We start from the raw sequence: 19561 nt of genomic DNA on the forward strand, positions 1-19561 counted from the left end.
ACTGACCTGATTAAGACCAAGGTGAAAGTTGCAACGGTACAATGACTAAACCACAAATCTTCATAAACATTAATCAGGTGCAAGGGAAGGTAGGCAAATTGTATAGCTATAGTATACTCAAGAGTAAGCTCAGTTCAACCAGATAGTCTCAACTCAAAAAGAGAGAGGTTAAAATATGACTACTTTTATTTATGTACAATGGGCACAGTCGACATAATTTAGCCAAGTTTAGTTGCCAATTCCTTGGCTTTGGCCTTCTCCAGCTTCGCAATACGAGCCACAGATTTAGGTCCAAGGATCCCACCACCCCAGTGTCGACGGATCTGAAAGAGAAGGCAGAAGCCATTGTTAGCAAAATGCAGCAAGCTTCTCTGCAGACACTGTACACTGGTCCTACTAGCATCATCACCCCAGAAAGATCCGGAGATCTATCAGAGTTCAGAGGATCACCACCACCCCTTTTATGGGTCTACAGTTAAAAGTTTGACTTTGTCCAAAAGAAAAGACAATTCTTCACGTCCCAGTTATTCAGCTGATAGTAAATGGACCCCAAACAATCACCCCTCTCTTCCAACAATTATATTCTAAGACTCAATGGCATCAACAACCCTTGCACACGAGACAGGGGTGCTCAATCCTACAGGTAGGTTAAGACAATTATTCAGCTGATATTTGTCTCCTCATGTATTCTGGGAGACAACTTCCCATGGGAAAATAACCAAATGGAAAGTCAGGATCATACCTCATCATTTCGCTCATTGTAGTTTGTCCGCACAGCCTCTATCAGCTTGGCAATTGCACCCTTGTCCTCACTGGGGGTGGGGAGAGAAATAAACATCATTATTTTCTGAAACAGATGAGAGCACCAGGAAAGGTATTTAAGTGAACCAAATGCTCAGGGTTAAAAAGCTCAAAATACCACATGGTTATTCAGGTGAAGAAATTCATTGTACATCATTGCATTCTTGGTTCAGCCCAGCTACAGAGGAAGAAGCTGTACACCCAGGTTTCATGTACTATATACCAACGGAGAGCAGAATCAAACCCCAAAGAGCCAATGCCCTCAAAGACAAAGCCTTCTGGCAATGTTTTCAATGCTCATTACGAATAGGTCAAGAACTGCAAGGACTCCACCCCACCACCACCACACCAAACCCAGTAATGAGGGACACGTAGCAAGGCTGGAAATAGTACTGGATCAGCTCTTGCTGACTGATCAACACATAGAGGCCCCTCAGTGTTGAGAATGACAACCCCCCCCCCCCCCCCCGTATGCAACACAGTAAGCAGATCAAGTGACACACCACTCCCAATCGTCAGTAATAAGCAGGTTACTCACGGGTTTAACTGTGCGAAAGCAAGGCAGCTGGCAGTCTTCCTGTGCACAAGACGCCCGAGTCTGGCTTTGCCTTTCACAATGCAATAAGGAACTCCCATCTTACGGCAGAGGGCAGGCAGGAACACAACCAACTGGAGGGGGCATCAGGGAAGTGGAAAATGGAGATTATTAGTGGCTTGATTATAATCAACTCTTATACAAAAGATTATATTTCACAGAGAAAATCAGTATCAAATTGAAGTCAAACCCCTTAGCATTATTGGAGTTTTAAGCAAACTCAGCTACTAAGCTTAAGCTGCACCCAAGGCTCAGGCAGCGAAATGCCTAGCAAATAAAGGAACAAGAGATTGGGAACAGGGAAGGCAGGAACCACGTGGAATTGTAAGCATCAAATTGACGCAGACACTTCTCATTTCACCCACACATTGCTACAAGTGTTGTATTTATTTCAATTAAATATTCTCTCTCATTCTAAACTACTGGATGGAACACTGAACAAATGAGCCTTAGGAAGAAAGGGAAGGTCCCTCTGAATCAGATATACAGCACAGCCTTGGCTTGATGCTCAGGGTTAAAAAGCTCGTTTCTCAGATCTACACACTGAACTTCAGGTGAAGAAATTCAAATTCATCATCACATTAGCCAGGCTGATGCACAACAGATTAATAGGGAAGCAGAGATTTTAATGACCTTCCAGCTCCCGGTATGCACAATCTATGAATTTGGCTTGGTCAAATACAAGGAACAAAACTGGGACTACCTTCATCCCAGTCTCAACAAATAAAGACGCGAGGAATAGATCATCCTTTGTGTAGGGCGGAGCAGCCATGATGATCAAAGAAAGCCCCTCCATAAATAACGAAAGATCGCCCATCTCTAAAACAGCTTTGCCATCACCTCAGATGGAAAAGCTCCAGCAGCATTAAGTCATCAGTACAGTTATGCCTGGCGCCCAAATTGGGTCTCAATTTAGGGAGCAAGGAGTGCACAGCTTACCTCAATAGGATCAACATCATGTGCAATTACCACCAGCTGAGCTTTCTTATTCTCCACCAATGTGGTGACAGTATTCACACCTGTATAAAGGCAGAATAAAGGCCTTTAAGAACAAGGCAACACTTAAGAATCAGGTATACAACCAAATCCTCCAGTCTTTCTGCACTAATTACACATTTAACTGCTGCTTGTATCCCCAAAGCCTTAGAAAATAAAAATCCTCAATCCACAAGGAAAGCAAGAGAAAAGACCCATGGCTTGTTGCTCAGTGTTAAAAAGCTCATTTGTTTGATCTACATGCTGATCTTCAGGTGAAGAAATTCAAACATCATTGCAACATTAGCCAATCTGTCATCACAAGAATGAAATTGGAGGGAAACTGCAGAACTTCAAAGCAAAGATTAAAACAGTAAACTTTCCTCAGCACCAATGCAGAGCACAAGAATAAAACCTCAAGTCCTCCACAGTAAATGCACTACACTCGGTGGATTTAGAGAACCAGACAAAATTTGAATGGTTTAGGACCAGAGACAGGTATTGGAAGGATTAAGAAAATCAACCAGATCAAGTCCACAAGCACAGAGGTGGTGGTTGAACACAGTAATACAGATTAGGGCACAAGAACAAATGCAATGAGAAAGCTTACTGAAGATAACCAGCTGAAGAGTGCACTAGAATTGTCAGGAAATTACAGACAAGCTCCACAAGAAGCTGAGCTTACAAAGAATTAAGTCAGGTCCATCACAAGAGGTACACAATGGCTATTAATTGTAAGCAACTCCCTGAAATCACATCACCATACCCAATACATACTGTCAATAGTATCCCTCTAACTATTCTAACTGAAAGGCAAGTGAGGAAGGGTTAACAACTAGTGTCAATCCTTTCTTTCTCAACCTTAGTAAAGAATGCCATTCACTTCTACATCCAATGTCAACAAGTTAGATCACAAGATACAGGAGCCATCTGGGCTAGCAAGTCTGCGTCGACATTTCAAGTTAAGCAAGCAGTGAACCCAACTTACCTGATCTGAGAACAGCAGGTCTCTTTGTGGGAGCATCAGCCTTCCCAGCCGCCTTCTGCTCAGCCCGGGCCAGCAACCTTTGCTTCTTCTCTTGTTTAGTCTCAGGCCTGTACTTGTGTGCCAGTTTGAAGAGCTGGGTGGCTGCAAAAATGAATCGTCATTAACCAGGATATTTTGGGTGGAGTCGGGGGGGAATGTTGGGGCAGGAAGCAAGTGTTAGTTTCACAAGCTGCTGCTGGTAGAGGGACTCAAGAGTGCATCAGCGATCTTGGTGGATAATCGTCATCCGTTAAACTCAGATAGCAAATATTCTGTTTACATCATCTGCAAACTCCGAGATTCCCAACCTACAGACCCTTCCCCTCATGCTCTGAGGAAATAGGAAAAAGACAATTTCCTTAAGACCCAGAAACAATTCACACGTAGAGGCAAGGGAAGAGCAATGTGCAGCAAACAAGATTCATTTTGGCATCTTTCAAAGCCTTTTGTAACACTATGACCCACCAGTCTGTCTGTCCAATGCCTGGGCAAATTGGTTGATTGCAGGAGGCACCTTCAGCCGTTTATACAGGATTGCTCTCTGTCGCTGAAGACGGACGTATCGTGGCCACTTCACAAACCTCGTCAGGTCCCTCTTGGGCTGAATATCCTGACCTGCAGAAAGAATGGCCAAGTGAATCCAGGACAACATTCTAGCTGTAATTGTGTCCCACACAAACACCTCTGCTCCTCCTACCCCCCCCCCCCCCCAAACATTCTTTTCCCTCTTCCATCAGGCAAAAGATACAAAAGCCTGAACCCAGGTTCAAGACAGCTTCTGTCCTATTTATCACTCTTCAGTAGATGACAAGATCAACTTGACCTCAATCTACCCAATTATGATCATGCACCTTGTTTACCTTTCTGTAGTTTTTATACTTTATTCTGCATTGTTTCACCACATTGTATCTCACTGTATCCTCACCCACCCACATCTCCAATTTACAAGAACACCTCAGATACAAGCAACTACAGCAACATTTTACAGACAGCAAAATACTATCAAAGCATGGAGAAATTATAACGACAAACAAGAAATCATCTGCAAATGCTAGAAATCCAAGCAACACACACAAAATCCTGGAGGAACTCAGCAGGCCAGGCAGTATCTAGGAAAAGATTACTCAATGTTTTATGCCAAAACCTTTCAGCAGGACGCAATGAGCTTTCAATTACTGCAGCAAACATACCTTTTGAAATTTCAATTTAAACTGAATCATGCCCTAAGCTCCAACTACAACTTAACCCCTGCCAATAACTAGGTGCATTCCGAGACTGGAAATGTGACCAAAAAGCCAGCAACTTTACTAGCAGAACATTTATCCTAACATTCAGTAAGGACTTGATCACTCTCCTCCCCATCAGATTCCTTCCTCTCTAGCCATTTGTTTTCCTACTCACATGGCTTCACCCATCACCTTCTAGTTATCCTTCCCCAGCCTTTTAAACTGGCACCTCCCAAAGAAAGTTCTTGGCCCAAAACACTGTTTATTGGTCTCCAAAGGTTATGCCTAACCTGCTGAGTTCCTCCAGCATTTTATGTTACTTAACCCCATTTACCTGCTCATTCCTGTAATACCAAGGTAACCAAAATCAGCCCAAAACATAATCTAATTTTTATTCACAGAATGAGTTGCAAACTTTTCCCACCTTCTGTAGAAAGAAGCATCCCATTCAGGTAACCCAATTAAACAGTGGTGATTTCAGAAAAGACAGGCCTAAATGGGTTAAAAAGCAATAATCTTGGTTGGCTCAACACTGTCAATGCTCTTAAGTTTCCCATTCACACCCGAATCTTAACCGGTACTTAAGATTTTTTGACTGAATGCAGAACTCACCAATCCCAAAGTTCTTGGGTCTCTTTTCAAAAAGAGGGTTCACGACTTTCTTCACCTCATGCTTCTTGACAACTGAAGGGGCCGGGGCCACCTTCTTGCCCTTGGCTTTCTTCCCTTTCGGCTGAAAAAGGCAGACATCACAGATGATGATACAGCATAGCTTACCAACACCTAAAGCCATCCAATCAGCTCATTGGCTTTGACTTCTAGAAGCATTAGGAGCAATTACCACACAGGAGTCAACCACAATACATCCACCCCAGCTCTAGTGCACCGTTTATCACAATTCCCCCTCAAAAGACAACAATGGAAGCTGGTGCATTTCAAATTCAACCCGATACTGCACCCCCACTTATTCTCTTCACTCATTCTGAGACTTATCACTAGTTCTATACCAGCCCATAAGACAGTAACACTCAGATAATGTGCGTCTTGTCTGTTCTGAAGAATAAGCACCAGCCCCTCCAATCTAACCATTGGAGGAATAATACTCAAATCCTTTTCTGCATTACCTTTAAAGCTTCACATCCTTCCTTCTAGCAACCAGAATTAAAATACTATTCCAGATACCAAACCAATATTTTAAAACCTTTACAAGATTTTATAAATGTGCCCTTCCTAACAAAGCCCGAAACTGAACATCTTGTCAATTGCTTTCTCAACCTGCACTTCTGACTTTTACCATCGTGTGAGACCTTCAGTTTATTCTGTTCCTGCACCTTCTACAACAGCAGCCTCCATGTTGTGTTAGCTCACTGGTACAAAATCCATTAAATCTCATCCAAGGCTTCTGTCCACTCCACTGGGTTGCTATTTAACTTCCTTCCTACCCACCACATTGTTCACAATGCCATTTTTGACTACCATCAAGTCTAGAAATGTGGCGTGCACCCAATGTTGGATAATTGCTAAATTAATCAAAAATACCGATAGTCTCAATTCCAATCACTGGACGCCATCTATTAACATTTACTCAGTCACAATCAAACCACAGTAGCTGATAACTTACCAAAAACAATACCCGTGTTTATGCCAACTCCACCCATCATGCGGCATCTTACCAGAGAAGTACCCGCCTGTGGCAACACCCTCCGCAGGCCCCAGGAACCATGCCCACCTCACCGTGAACCCGAGTGAATTGCTTATCACCTCAACGTCGGCCCCTATCGCCAGGCAATCCGGGCCGGGAGTTCCCGACACGGCGCCAGCACCCAGACTCGACCTGTACAAAATGCAGTACCGGTGCGAGGCGTCGGCGTCGGCTCCGGCTCCGGGATTAGCCACCCTTTCCCGGGCTCCGGGCAGGGGCCGGCCATCTGCACTGTAAAATGGCGGTACCCTCCCTAACCCGCTCTGAACATAAACCTGCCCCAAACTTCATCTTCACCACACCATCGCGTCCTAATTTGGGTCCGCGGGTGGAGCGCGAAGCCGGTCGATGGACGCCGGAGCACCGGAGAGGGCGACGCGCCCAAGGAGGCGCCGATGGCGGCGGATTCCGAACGGTACAAAGAGAGACGGCGGACTCACCATGGCGGGGGGAAGAGAAAGAGAGAGGGCGAGAGCGCAGAATGCTGGGTAATACCAGAGCCTGCTCTCGCGTTACTTAATGTCGGAACGAGAGTTCGATTTAAAGGGACAGGCACAAGGCGGAAGTGCTGATGAAGATACTGGAGGGGCTGTCGATGTTGGAAATCTGGAATAAAACACAAAACTCTGGGGGAACGCAGCAGGTCAGGCAGTGTGCCCTCTATAGATGCTGGCTGACCTGCTGTGTTCCTCCATCGCCCAGGAGTCAATTGCTGACCTGACCTCCTACACACAGAACTTACAGCATCCCATCCCATTCAGTCAGGGGTCATCAAAAACATTGAAAAGGCCGGAATTGTGGCGGTCTGACTAACTTACCGCGATCTCGCATGGGCCTCGTCCACCTGCCACGTCCTCGAACTCTATCTCTCTCGGCAATTCAGTTATTGTCACGTTATCATTTCTCACTGCACCGCTATCTTTGCACCATTCTGTTGTTCTGCTCTGGATTATTGTACAGTATTTATTATTAACACGTACACCGCCAGCTTCACACGAGCAAGGAATTTCATTACACCCTGGTGTGTATGACATTAAACCAGTTTGATTCTGAATCTGACCCCGCCACAGAAAATTAAGTCACTGTCTCCCAGCAGTAAGATTTACTATTTCCTCTATCTTACCCCTTCGGGTTTATACTGTCAGTTTCCACCCTGCCCACACCTTTATATGGTCCATTTGTGATTCTCTCCTCTTCCTCCATCTCCTTCTCAGAGGATAAGTAAGCAATGAAACACCCATTGCAAGTCACAGACTCCCAGATCACTCTCAGCTATACCTCTGGCCAGTGCTACAGGTTAACATTCCATTCTCCCAGTTCACCACTCCCACCCCCATTATATCTGCTGTATTTGCAAGTTCTTTTCACACCGGTACATCTGTCTTCATTGCTTTCTTTAATTCCAGCTTCTATCTACACCATAGTGGCTGTGTACAAGAGGGCCAGAATCGCCTCTCCCTCCTGAGGAGACCAATGTCCTCTGGGGTATGCAGGCCTCTCCCTCACATGTTCTACCGGTCTGTTGTCCCTAGTACAATCTACTATGCTGGGGCAATGGCAACAACACGGGTGATGTCAACAGGCTCAATAAACTGATTAGAAAGGCTGGCTCTGTTATATGAGTCAAACTCGACACACAGGAGGCTGAGACTGAGCAAAGGACTCTATGGAAAATCCTGGCAATTCTGGACAATGTTTCTCACCCTCTACGTGCCACCTTGGCTGAACAAAGGAGCAATTTTAGTAATAGACTAAGACAACTGTGCTGATCCAAAGAGCGCTATATGAGGTCATTCTTACCCTCAGCCATTAGGCTCTATAATGAGTCAACCTCTGGCCGGGAAGTGATGACCCCCTCCTGTTAGAGCGTTTGAAGCAATTTACTTTTTTATTCTTTCATACTTCTCTCCTAATATTTGTATATCTGTGCACTTGTAATGTTACTGTGACACCGTAATTTTCTTTATCAATGAAGTATCTATCTATAGTTGAAAGAGACGTTGACTGTCTCATTTCTTTCCCCTATGTCTGCTCTAACCCTCTCTCCTCCCACAGATAGTTCCCAAGATCCTGCAAACACGAGGAAATCTGCAGATGCTGGAAATTCAAGAAACACACACAAAAGGCTGGTGGAATGCAGCAAGCCAGGCAGCATCTATAGGGAGAAGCACTGTCGATGTTTCGGGCCGAGACCCTTCGTCAGGACTAACTGAAAGGAAAGATAGTAAGAGATTTGAAAGTAGTGGGGGAGGGGGAAATGCAAAATGATAGGAGAAGACCGGAGGGGGAGGGGTGAAGCTAAGAGCTGGAAAGGTGATTGGCAAAAGGGATACAGAGCTGGAGAAGGGAAAGGATCATGGGACGGGAGGCCTAGGGAGAAAGAAAAGGGGAGGGGAGCACCAGAAGGAAATGGAGAATGGGCAAAGAGTGATGGGCAGAGAGAGAGAAAAAAAAGGGAGGGGGGAAATAAAGATCCTGTCCTTATACTCCACCTGCCTCCATGTTCAACAAATCAGCCTTCTTAATTTCCACCATTTTCTGCCACATACACATCTCCCCTTTCCCCATCTTCCACAATCAGAATCGGGTTTATTATCAGCCACTTATTTATCATCAAATGTGTTGCTTCGTGGCAGAAGATTAGTGCAAATAATTTAAAATACTATGAATTACAGAATAAATGTAGTTTTGTGAAAAAGTCTTCAGCACATGTACTGTAAAAAAAACTGTAAAGATGCTTTCAAAATAATGAAATCAAACATTTCAAAATATCAAAAATACAATAAATAACAGTTTATAAACAGTTTTAAAATAACTAAATCAAATCAAAAGTGTGACCACCTTTTGCCCTTAAAACTGCATCAATTCTCTTAGGTACACTGTTAAGCAGTTTGATAAGAAAATCAGCTGGTAGGCTGTTCCAAGCATCTTGGAGAAATTGCCACAGTTGCTCTGCAGACTCTGGCTGTCTCGCTTGCTTCTGTCTCTCCAGGTGATCCCAGACAGTCTCAATGATGTTGAGATCAGGACCCTGCGGAGGCCATACCATCTGAAACCATATAAAAATCTCGGCTGTCTAAAGCTTTTACACAGTACTGTAAGGTGTGCAAAATAAAAGGAATAATGAAATACTGTCAACAACACACACAAAATGCTGGTAGAACACAGCAGGCCAGGCAGCATTGATAGGGAGAAGCGCTGTCGACGTTTCGGGCCGAGACCCTTCGTCAGGACTAACCGAAAGGAAAGATAGTAAGAGATTTGAAAGCAGTGGGGGGAGGGGGAAATGCAAAATGATAGGAGAAGACCAGAGGGGGTGGGGTGAAGCTAAGAGCTGGAAAGGTGGTTGGTGAAAGTGATACAGAGCTGGAGAAGGGAAAGGATCATGGGACGGGAGGCCTCAGGAGAAAGAAAGGGGGGGGGGGGAGCACCAGCGGGAGATGGAGAACAGGCAAACAACTAAATATATCAGGGATGGGGTAAGAAGGGGAGGAGGAGCATTAACGGAAGTTAGAGAAGTCAATGTTCATGCCATCAGGTTGGAGGCTACCCAGCCGGTATATAAGGTGTTGTTCCTCCAACCTGAGTTTGGATTCATTTTGACAATAGAGGAGGCCATGGATAGACTTATCAGAATGGGAATGGGATGTGGAATTAAAATGTGAAATACTGTTTATGATTTAATGCAATGTTCAGAAATCTGATGGCAGAAGGAAAGAATCAGCATTTTTAAGAGATCAACCATCTCCATCAATCACTCCCCTTCTCATTTGAATTTTCTCATGAAATGAAACACCTGCTTTTTTTTAAACCTAAACTTCCCAACATCCAGGAATCCAAACAGTATTGCAATAATTTTATGTATTGCACTGAACTTCTGCCACAAAAAAACATGACATATGAGAGTGATGATAAACCTGATTCTGATGTGGGTCTCGATTGTGGACTGAGAGTGGGAAGGGGACAGGGAGAGGAGAATCATGGTTGGAACAAGGGGAAGGGAGATCTGGTGCTGGTTTTGTTGAATACAGAAGCATGTACAAAGGGTCAAATAGCCTCAATTTGCTTCTGTTTCTTATAATTGTACTCATAATCCAACAACACAATATGTGTAAAGTCAAACTATCCTTCTGAAAGTGCAGTACCCCATATTGAAATCAATCCTCCAACTGAGGTCCTAAATATATATGCCCAAGACTTTTGCACAGTACTGCATATCCAACTCTTACATAGGCACAAGGATTAAGAAAAAAATGGAGGGCAATGTAGGAGGGAAGAGTTAGATTGATCTCGAAGTAAGTTAAAAGGCTGGAACAACATCATTGGCCAAAGGGTGGTAATGTTCTACTAGGTGTCAGTGTAGTTTGTAAGGAGGATACAAAGAGGCTTCAAGGGATAGAAACAGACTAAATAAAATGGCAATGAGATTGCACATGGAATATAATGTAAAAATAACATCCTGTTCACTGTGAAAATGGGGGACACCTCCCTCTCCCTTGCCGGGGGAGAGAGAACCTGTGGTTTGTCGAATATCGGATGAAATGTGAAGCCATTGGGGTAATATTGGTCTGTGTCTTTGCTATTGCTTAGCACACGCTTGGGCTCGGTAACAGTACCAATGCGTGTTTATTTCTGCTGGTGAGGGGGGGAATTGTTGCTTGCTGCCGTTTACACACAGGAGGGGGGAGCTGGGGGGGACTTTGGGGTTCTCACGTTTAACTGTCGTTCATTCTTTGGATTTCTCTGACATTAAATTTGACCTTTGAAGCTTTGTAGTCACCCATTTCAATATAAAGAAACAAAGGTAAAACATTTTCTTAGATGGTGAGGGATTGAAGGGTGTTGGTGTTTAGAGGAACCTCTAAACGTTTCTTGTACAATTGACTCTGAGAGTTGACATCCAGGTGAAGCAAACAATTATAAAGGTATGTGGTATTGTGCCTAATTTCAAGAGGGTTAGAAATCTTACCCCAAGTTTATAGTGCACTGGTAAGAACATTCCTGCAAGATAAGTCTCTCTACCTAAGGGAGGATAATGGGGAAAACAGCAATGGTTTACTAGATTCATTCCTGGGTGGCAGATTTGCTGTTTGAGGAGAGATTAGGCAGTCTCATTGAAACTTGCAAAATTCTCCGTAGGTTTGACAGGGTAGATGCAGAGGATATTTCCTCTGGTTGATGTGTCTAGAACCATGGGTCACAGTCTCCATAGGGGTTAAAGACATGAAAAGAAATGTCTTCACCCAATGGGAAGTAGGCATATCCAACAAGATTGTGGAGGTTCAATCACAAAGATTCTTCAGAGTTCAATTGATTTTTGGTTATGAGGGATTTGAAATACTGCAGGGAAGTTGTACAGTGGCGTAGTGGTTAGCACAATGGTTTACAGTACCAGCGACAATTCCCACTGCTGCCTGTATGTTCTCCCTGTGGGTTTGCTTCAGTTTCATCCCACAATCCAAGGACATAAACCAATCGATAGGTTAATTAGTCGTTGTAAATTGCACCACAATCAGGCCAGGATTAAATGGGGGGATTGCTGGGTGGCATGGCTGGAAGGGCCTATGTATCTCAGTAAATAAATAAGTAAAAATAAAAGAAGTGAAAGACTTGGCGATGGCTTTGTTGAATACAGAAGCATGTACAATGGGCCAAATAGCCTCAGTTTGTTTCTGCTTCTTATAACCGTACTCATAATCCAACAACGCGTGTGAAGTCAAGCTATCCTTCTGAAAGTCCAGTACCCAATATTAAAATCAGTATTACTTAAGTTCACAATTATTTGTAATCATTCAATCACATTTCAACTTGTCACATTTGAAGTATTGTATATATAAATTCCATCTATTATCTTCCTTCCCAAACACTGTTCCCTCTACCTATCTTTGACCTTCTATTTCTTTACACTTGTCTGCATTAAATTGCAAATGTTAGTGTCTGCCTATTACAGGTAATGTATAGATCCTCACTATTTTATTTTGCAGTCTAATGCTTTTTGGGCCCCCATAATACCTCTGTGAGCAGATGGGTATTGCAGAGGCGGCAGTACAGAAAACTGTAAATATTAATTCTATAACTAGAACGTCCTGGAAGCACACAGCAGCTCACGTCACCATCTGTGGAAAAAGAGTTCCAGATAGGACAAAGTCGTGTTGATCTCTTATTCTGAGCTTAGCAACTGGTTTATCATAAAACCAATGGCCAGCCACACAATAGTTCCGATTTAATGCAGACAAGTGTAAAGAAATGAACAGTCCTGGTGAAGGGTCTGGCCTGGTATGTCCTCGATGTTAAAAATGCCGGCTGACCGACTGCGTTCTGCCAGTAGTGTTGTATGTTGTGCTCGGGATTTCCAGGGTCTGCAGTATCTCTTGTGTTTAAAATGTAAATACTTTCAATAATGTTAAACCTGTGCCAGTTATCTTATGAAATATTCGTTTAACTTTTAACGGAGGGAGATTTTCCTACTTTCCTCAGCTTCTGGTGCCACGTGACAGGACAAGTGTCCCGGAGGAAGCGGAAGTGACGCGTTCCCGCTCGGGACACGTGTGCTGGAGTTCCCATAGTAACTGTGCGGGAGCGATGAGTCTGGGTCTCGCTTTTACCCGTTTCGGGGGAGCGGTGGCCTCCCGGCTGATCGCTGCGGCCTCCGGGTGTCCGCGCCGGCTATTCCTTGCCGGCGGCCGGCCTCTACCCCACGGCAGAAGCCTCTGGATCGGCCGGAACAGGCGGGCCGCTGTCGGTGCGAGCCAGGCCGCTGCCACCCACTATCAGCTGGTCTACACCTGCAAGGTGAGCCGCTGAACAGAGGGGAGCGGGAGGGCGGCGTTTACCCCTCCACATCTGCATTCAGGCAGTGGCGCTGCCTCGGGGACACTTGCAACGACTATTCAGAGTATGGTGGGTGGTGGGGGACAGCAGGGAGGGTCCGATCTTAACCCAGGGTCTTGCCGTGTGGAGTTTGCACCTTCTCCCTATAGCCTAGGGAGACATATGGGCCAAAGGGCCTGATTTCATGCTGTATCATATGACTTCGTGGGTTTCCACATACCAAAGACTTGCAGGTGGGTCAGGTCAGGTCAAATAGAGATTATTGTCATGTACAGAAATGTGTGAGATACAGGTACAACAGGAAAAACTTACTTGCAGCAGCATCAAGGTGCTTAAGTTCAGACAACACATAAAATTTAAATTAGACATAAATGGAGAGTAAAGTAAAAGGTGAGAGAGAGAATGGATGTGGCACAGGTAAATATAGCACAGACATGGGACTATTCAACCCACTGAGTCTCGTCACCAAGCACCAATGTTACGCTATTCATAACCCTAGAATTACTGACATATGTTGTCAAATTTGTCATTTTGTGCCATCAGTGCAATACATAACAAATTACTACAAGTTACAATAAAAACAAATAATGCTCCTATCAACACCACCGCCTTAACCCCCCCCCCCCATCCCAGATTCTACTACTCAGCTACACGAGGGGCTGCTTGTGGTAAGTTATCTGACAACCTGTATATGATGAATAAACCTCTCAGGCTTCTAGCTGGGTACGGGTGTCAATTATAACCAATGTTTCAGTGAAAAACTTTGCCATCTTCATTGAAGATGATGCCTGGGCATATCCAGTCCGGTGGTATTGATACCCCCATTGTCCATCCATCCTGATTGGTTAGTTCTCACCCAATCAGATTTCCACTCTCCCACCTTGTTTACAAGTGAATTCCAATTCTTACTTGGAGTGAGACCTTAGCCTTTGTTAAAATTCTTTTCCTCCATTTCAACAAGGACGAGGGGGGTATCAATACCTCTGGACTAGACATACCTGGGCATCATCCCCGATGAAAGTGACAGAGGTTGTCATTGAAACGATGGTTATAATTGATTCCTGTACCTGGCTGGGAGCCGAAGAAGAGTTTATTTGTCATATACGCCAGGAAAGGACTAGTTTTTTAAATCTGTATATTTCTATAGGGTGTGGGAGGAGCTCCACAGTCACAAAGCAAACACACAAACCCACACAAACAACACCATAGGAACTCTGAGGGAGCCGCTCACCTGTCTATATCCCTGTACTACCCTCAAAGACTATCTGTTGTGAGCTATATCAGCATATGGCATTACTTATGCCGGGAACAAAGATACAAGGAAGTTCCTCTTTAACCTCTGGTATTCGAAGACCAGAGTTGATCAGCTTTATTCATTAGCCAGTGCTGGTTCAGAAACAAATTTAGGGGTTTGAGGTGGGGAGGCAGGTTAAGCGGTCAAGTAGAAAAAGGATCTGAACCTTTCCTAATACAATACTGATGAGTATTTTATATTGTTTCAGGTGTGTAATGAAAGATCTGCCAAGAGGATTTCCAAACTTGCTTATCACAATGGAGTGGTTATTGTAAAGTGCCCTGGGTGCAGCAATCATCATATCATAGCTGACAATTTGGGATGGTTTTCAGACCTAGAAGGAAAAAAGTAAGTCCTGATTAGTTTAAATTAACTAGTGGAATTCTACTTAAAACTTCAGCAATGTAGTGGTTGTTGGTTATGTCGGATGAAAGGAAACCTTGCACGAGAGTTTTAAAGTGGAAAAATTGTTGCACTAGGGCACTTCCACTTTCAGTCTCAGAAATTCAGGTTCAGTGATACAAACAAGCACCTTCCTTGGTTGTAGTGGATGACCACGATGGCGTCTTCTGTTTCTCATCATGCCACTCGCTGTCCACGGGGTGTTGCTGTTGGATCTCACTCACCCAATCTGCCAGAGTTGACCTTGTACACTAGGGCAACCATTTCCCTTTCTCCCTGGGGTATGAGGCCACTGTCACACACAACAGCTTCTAGCTACTTGGAGTCTCAGCTAAGGGCTGAGTGTCTGGTGGGGACCAAAGATGAGCGAGCTGTCCCACACACACCAACCCTCACGGGGACGATTCCAAACACCGACCCTCACGGGGACGAGTCCCGCGCACACCAACCCTCACAGGGGAACGATACCACACACCGACCCTCACAGGGGAACGATACCACACACACTGACCCTCACAGGGGGATGATACCACACACACCGACCCTCACAGGGGGACGATACCACACACCGACCCTCACAGGGGGAATGGGTCCCACACACGCACTGACCTTCATTGGAGTCGGGTCCCACACATACACTGACCCTCACTGGGGGACGGGTCCCACACACGCACTGACCTTCACCGGAGTCGGGTCCCACACATACACTGACCCTCACTGGGGGACGGGTCCCACACACACTGACCCTCACTGGGGGATGGGTCCCACACACACACTGACCCTCACTGGGGGACGGGTCCCACACACGCTGACCCTCACTGGGGGATGGTCCCATACACGCTGACCCTCACTGGGGGACGGGACCACACACACTGACCCTCACTGGGGGACGATACCACACACACTGACCCTCACCTGGGGGATGGGTCCCCCACACACCGACCCTCACAGGGGAACGATACCACGCACACTGACCCTCACAGGGGAACGATACCACACACACCGACCCTCACAGGGGGACGATACCACACACCGACCCTCACAGGGGGAATGGGTCCCACACACACCCTGACCTTCATTGGAGCCGGGTCCCACACATACACTGACCCTCACTGGGGGACGGGTCCCACACACGCTGACCCTCACTGGGGGACGGGACCACACACACTGACCCTCACTGGGGGACGATACCACACACACTGACCCTCACTGGGGGATGGGTCCCCCACACACTGACCCTCACTGGGGGATGGGTCTCACACACATACAACTTCATAACACTATTTACAGATTCAAATTAAAATACAGTTATCACTATCTACGAACAGTTGAGCCCCTGAGAAGCCCACCATTACTGGAGGCAGAAATTTACTCCTGGACTGCTTCAAGTTGTAGCTTATTGTCATCTGACTGTACATATTCTGTATACAACCAAACGAAACAAAGTTCCCCAGACCACAGTGCACACACAAAATATATATTACATACGGTACTTAAACAAAATATTACCACAAATAGTTTAATAAAATATAATTCAAAATACATGTGAAGTGCACCACACAGGTAACAGTAAACAGTGACGAGACCTCGTCGGTGGCAGGGTATCCCTTCGTCTCACAGCCTGGGGAAAGAAGCAGCTATCCAGTCTGGCAGCCCTAGTTCTGCTGCTCCAATACCTCCTCCTAACAGTAGCGGGTCAGAGAGATTGTGGGTTGGGTAGTAGAGATCCTCAACAATGTTTTGGACTCTTCGTCTGCAATGCTGCTGGTAAATGTCACAAATGGGAGGGTGGGGGGGAGGAAGGCTCCATGATCCTCTTCTGCAGTTTTTACTATCCTCTGAAGGGTCTTGTTGTCCAACGCAAGGCAGCTATCAATGATTTACCATTAGTTTCTCTAAGTCCTTGCTTACAAGTACTGGAAACAAATCACCTATTAGTTACACCCTGGAGGCAGTGGTAGTTTTGTATAACCCAGTTCCTTAGTCTGAAATGCAAAATAAAATCTTGCTCTGATTCAGTGTACTATTCAATTGATAAATATAAAATTAAACTTTAAAGCAATCAAAACTCAATGTGCCCCAATTATCTTTCATCTTCTAACCCCACTCAAGGCTATCTTGGCACATATTATTATGAAATGTATTAATAGGCACCATTTTAAACAAACTTCACTTTGATTGATGCCATCAGGAATATTGAAGAAATATTGGCTGCGAGAGGAGAAAAAGTTCAGCGTGTGGTTGGTGATGGCTCCCTGGAAATCATGACAGAAGTAGTGAATGACAAACCTGGAGATCCAGCTGAAGGAGATGTTTGTCAGGACGCCCTGAGCTCTGGAGAGCAACTGAAATCCTGATACTGTTGCCAGTGTGCAAAGTTTTGGTGAAGGAGAATAGCACTTGTGACCTTGGAATTGCCATTTTATTAGAGTTTGGCTGAACTTGAGAGGAAATTTCACAAATTATACAGTAACAAGCTTGAGAAATTGCAGATGGCACATTAAGGCTGCAGATTGTCTGATCTACAGGATACAGTGAAGAAATTGGCAAATGATTCAACACCTTCTCTAATCTAAAAAAGGACATGGGCACCAGATCCATGAAAATATCAGTTGAAAGTTCACCTCCACACAGCATCCTAATTGAAAAACTTCTGTTTTTATGTCATCATCCTGGAGTCAAAACATTACACAGGCATACCAGCTTGAGGCAGCCGAACAGCTTCCTTGGGTCAATTAGGGATGGACCCTGCCAAATGCATTCACATCTACAAATTGATCGATAAAAGCTGGTGGCCAATAGACTTCAGAGGTGCCTCAGAAGAATTATGAAAATATATTTTTATAATTATGTAGAATTGTTTCTTCAGAGAAAAAGAACCTCATTCAGAGAAAGATCATGGATAGCAGGTTAGCTCAGTGAGTAATCATCCGAAATCATTCTACAGAAGGCCATTCAAAGAGAAAAAAGTTGGACAAATTGAGGATAGAATGGTGCAACTGTTTCCAAGTTTCTTTGAAATGAAAATAAACGATTGACAGGTTGTAGCATGGACAAAGTAATCCTAGCTAAGTGAAAGTTATTTTTCAGGCTGATTGTAAATAACGTTTGTAAATCTTTGTTCCTGGTGGATTTTGTCATTTTAGTCAGTTTTAGGTAAAAAGATAGACTTTGTTACTACAGAACCTGTATTACTTTGTAGAGTTAAAATAAAACAACATAAAATACAACTTAATTTTGTCATTCATTTATTCCTCTGGTAAGTTCTGAGCTAGATAAGTAGTTTCCAACCAGTATTAAGCTGTGGGATAAATATCTTCTTTAGGATCCATTGTCAAGGATTGTACCTACCCATAGTTCCATTTTGATACTGTCGTGGTTTTTCGTGCCTCACAAATGACCAAGAGACGCAGAAGATTCTTCAAGAAGGGTTAAACTTTAATTTGCAAATCAAAGTTGAGCTAGTCGCTGATTGCCCACCGATCCCCAGACACAGCATTTTTTATAGCAATCTCCTGGTCCAGTTGCATTAGCATATGTAATCGATCTATAGTTGCGTATTACACGTACCTCACGTACATCATTGTCCCTATTGTTTCTATCAATTGACTTAATCATGTTCTAATCTACATCTCTTAGCTACCTCTCATTAACATACCATTGTCTTCTACATTTTTAGGATATATGCATAGCAAATAGCAAGCTCTTTCTGTAGCTACCTCTCAATAACACACCATTGTCATCTTAAGACTGCAGTCTCCTACCAAATTGGGTACATGCATAGCAAATAGCAAACTCAGAACTGACTTCATAGTTTTGGTAAATTTATACTTTTATACTCCAATATATATCCCCCCTTTGAGACCCAGAGGGGTCTCACACTCACACAGAGAAAGAAGACTAAGAGTCTGCGCACAAAAGCCCCAATAAACTCAAGCACTTATTTCCAAATCTCAGGTTAAACTAAAATTTTCTGCGCCAAGACCTCAAAGTATTCTCTCCCTGTTACCCTGGGCTGCTGAGTCAAAAACCTGTCCCTTTGTACCTGAGACAGGGAAAAAGACTCATCAGCCCTTACAATCTACTCCCACACTGTCGTTTTGCTTTTGTTCATCCTGCAGGTGTTGTAGGCTGTAACGATACATTTTCGGTGTTTCTTTCTCCACTAAGCTTGCTTCAGTAATTGCCACGAGCATTGGATATTGTTTGGTTGCAGCACGCACTACAAGAGATTTGAGACAAGGAAGAAAACAGCACAGCACAAACGCACAGCTCAACAATACTGACAGTTATTGCTATTTTAGTCAGCCATGCTCCCCATCCTCCGAGTCTACTTTCTAACCAATCAAAGAACTGATGTCCGAACCCTGCATTCTGTTTGACCTCCGTCCGCAGATTCTTTAACTTATTCATTGCTCTGGTGAAAGACCCTTCTGGGCTAGTATTGTTTGGTATGAAAGTGCAGCATTGTTCTCCAAACATTACACACACACCCCCTTTCTCTGCCAAAAGCCAATCCAGTACCTGTCTGTTTTGCCACGCCACCCTGCTAGTTGCATCTAGCTGTTGCCTTAAGGCCTCCAGTGCATCATCGGTGTAGTTGATGAACCTCTGTTGATTGTAGTATATATAGTTTATCCATTCAACATTTTTGCTTACCCCTATCACAGGTATGATAGCTTTCCAGCCTGCATCTCATGCGGTGTCA

The 19561-nt window shown here is 44.4% G+C and overlaps 2 protein-coding genes and 4 non-coding genes across 7 annotated transcripts; 1 reads left to right on the forward strand and 5 right to left on the reverse strand.

Moving 5' to 3' along the window:
• Positions 1-168: 168 nt before the first annotated feature.
• On the reverse strand, positions 169-6873 carry rpl7a (ribosomal protein L7a). 2 transcript variants are annotated; one of them, XM_073052286.1, is made up of 8 exons: positions 6767-6873; positions 5237-5357; positions 3864-4013; positions 3360-3500; positions 2336-2415; positions 1340-1470; positions 743-812; positions 169-323 (listed from the first exon to the last, which is right to left on the reverse strand). In XM_073052286.1, exons 1-8 carry the CDS (start codon positions 6767-6769, stop codon positions 219-221), a joined length of 801 nt encoding a protein of 266 aa, XP_072908387.1. In that variant the 5' UTR covers positions 6770-6873; the 3' UTR covers positions 169-218. The 2 variants fall into 2 exon arrangements, with proteins under 2 accessions (XP_072908387.1, XP_072908388.1); XM_073052287.1 differs by lacking the exon at positions 6767-6873 and adding an exon at positions 6629-6647.
• LOC140731313 (small nucleolar RNA SNORD36) lies at positions 891-963 on the reverse strand. The gene has a single exon (XR_012099787.1). It is a non-coding gene; the product is annotated as a small nucleolar RNA SNORD36 (small nucleolar RNA).
• LOC140731314 (small nucleolar RNA SNORD36) lies at positions 1900-1978 on the reverse strand. The gene has a single exon (XR_012099788.1). It is a non-coding gene; the product is annotated as a small nucleolar RNA SNORD36 (small nucleolar RNA).
• LOC140731312 (small nucleolar RNA SNORD36) lies at positions 2596-2672 on the reverse strand. Its single transcript, XR_012099786.1, has one exon. It is a non-coding gene; the product is annotated as a small nucleolar RNA SNORD36 (small nucleolar RNA).
• Positions 3615-3688, reverse strand: LOC140731315 (small nucleolar RNA SNORD24). The gene has a single exon (XR_012099790.1). It is a non-coding gene; the product is annotated as a small nucleolar RNA SNORD24 (small nucleolar RNA).
• A 5977-nt stretch (positions 6874-12850) lies between the features above and the next one.
• On the forward strand, positions 12851-18083 carry dnlz (DNL-type zinc finger). The gene is made up of 3 exons (XM_073052288.1): positions 12851-13118; positions 14660-14799; positions 17045-18083. The coding sequence occupies exons 1-3, from the start codon at positions 12909-12911 to the stop codon at positions 17208-17210; spliced, it is 516 nt and encodes a 171-aa protein (XP_072908389.1). The 5' UTR covers positions 12851-12908; the 3' UTR covers positions 17211-18083.
• The last annotated feature ends 1478 nt before the right edge of the window (positions 18084-19561 follow it).

This window comes from Hemitrygon akajei, chromosome 7 (genome assembly GCF_048418815.1).
Source record: "Hemitrygon akajei chromosome 7, sHemAka1.3, whole genome shotgun sequence".
NCBI classification, from domain to species: Eukaryota; Metazoa; Chordata; class Chondrichthyes; order Myliobatiformes; family Dasyatidae; genus Hemitrygon; species Hemitrygon akajei.

Bases quoted from the DNA above. Each gene is read 5' to 3' on its own strand.
- rpl7a (XM_073052286.1), bottom strand. The intron at 3,501-3,863 runs GTGGGTCATAGT...TCATTTTTGCAG, and splicing joins GGCATTGGACAGACAGACTG to CCACCCAGCTCTTCAAACTG. The intron at 813-1,339 runs GTGAGTAACCTG...CCCCACCCCCAG, and splicing joins GCTTTCGCACAGTTAAACCC to TGAGGACAAGGGTGCAATTG.
- dnlz (XM_073052288.1), top strand. From the start codon at position 12,909: ATGAGTCTGGGTCTCGCTTTTACCCGTTTCGGGGGAGCGGTGGCCTCC. The intron at 13,119-14,659 runs GTGAGCCGCTGA...ATATTGTTTCAG, and splicing joins AGCTGGTCTACACCTGCAAG to GTGTGTAATGAAAGATCTGC. The intron at 14,800-17,044 runs GTAAGTCCTGAT...TGATGCCATCAG, and splicing joins TCAGACCTAGAAGGAAAAAA to GAATATTGAAGAAATATTGG.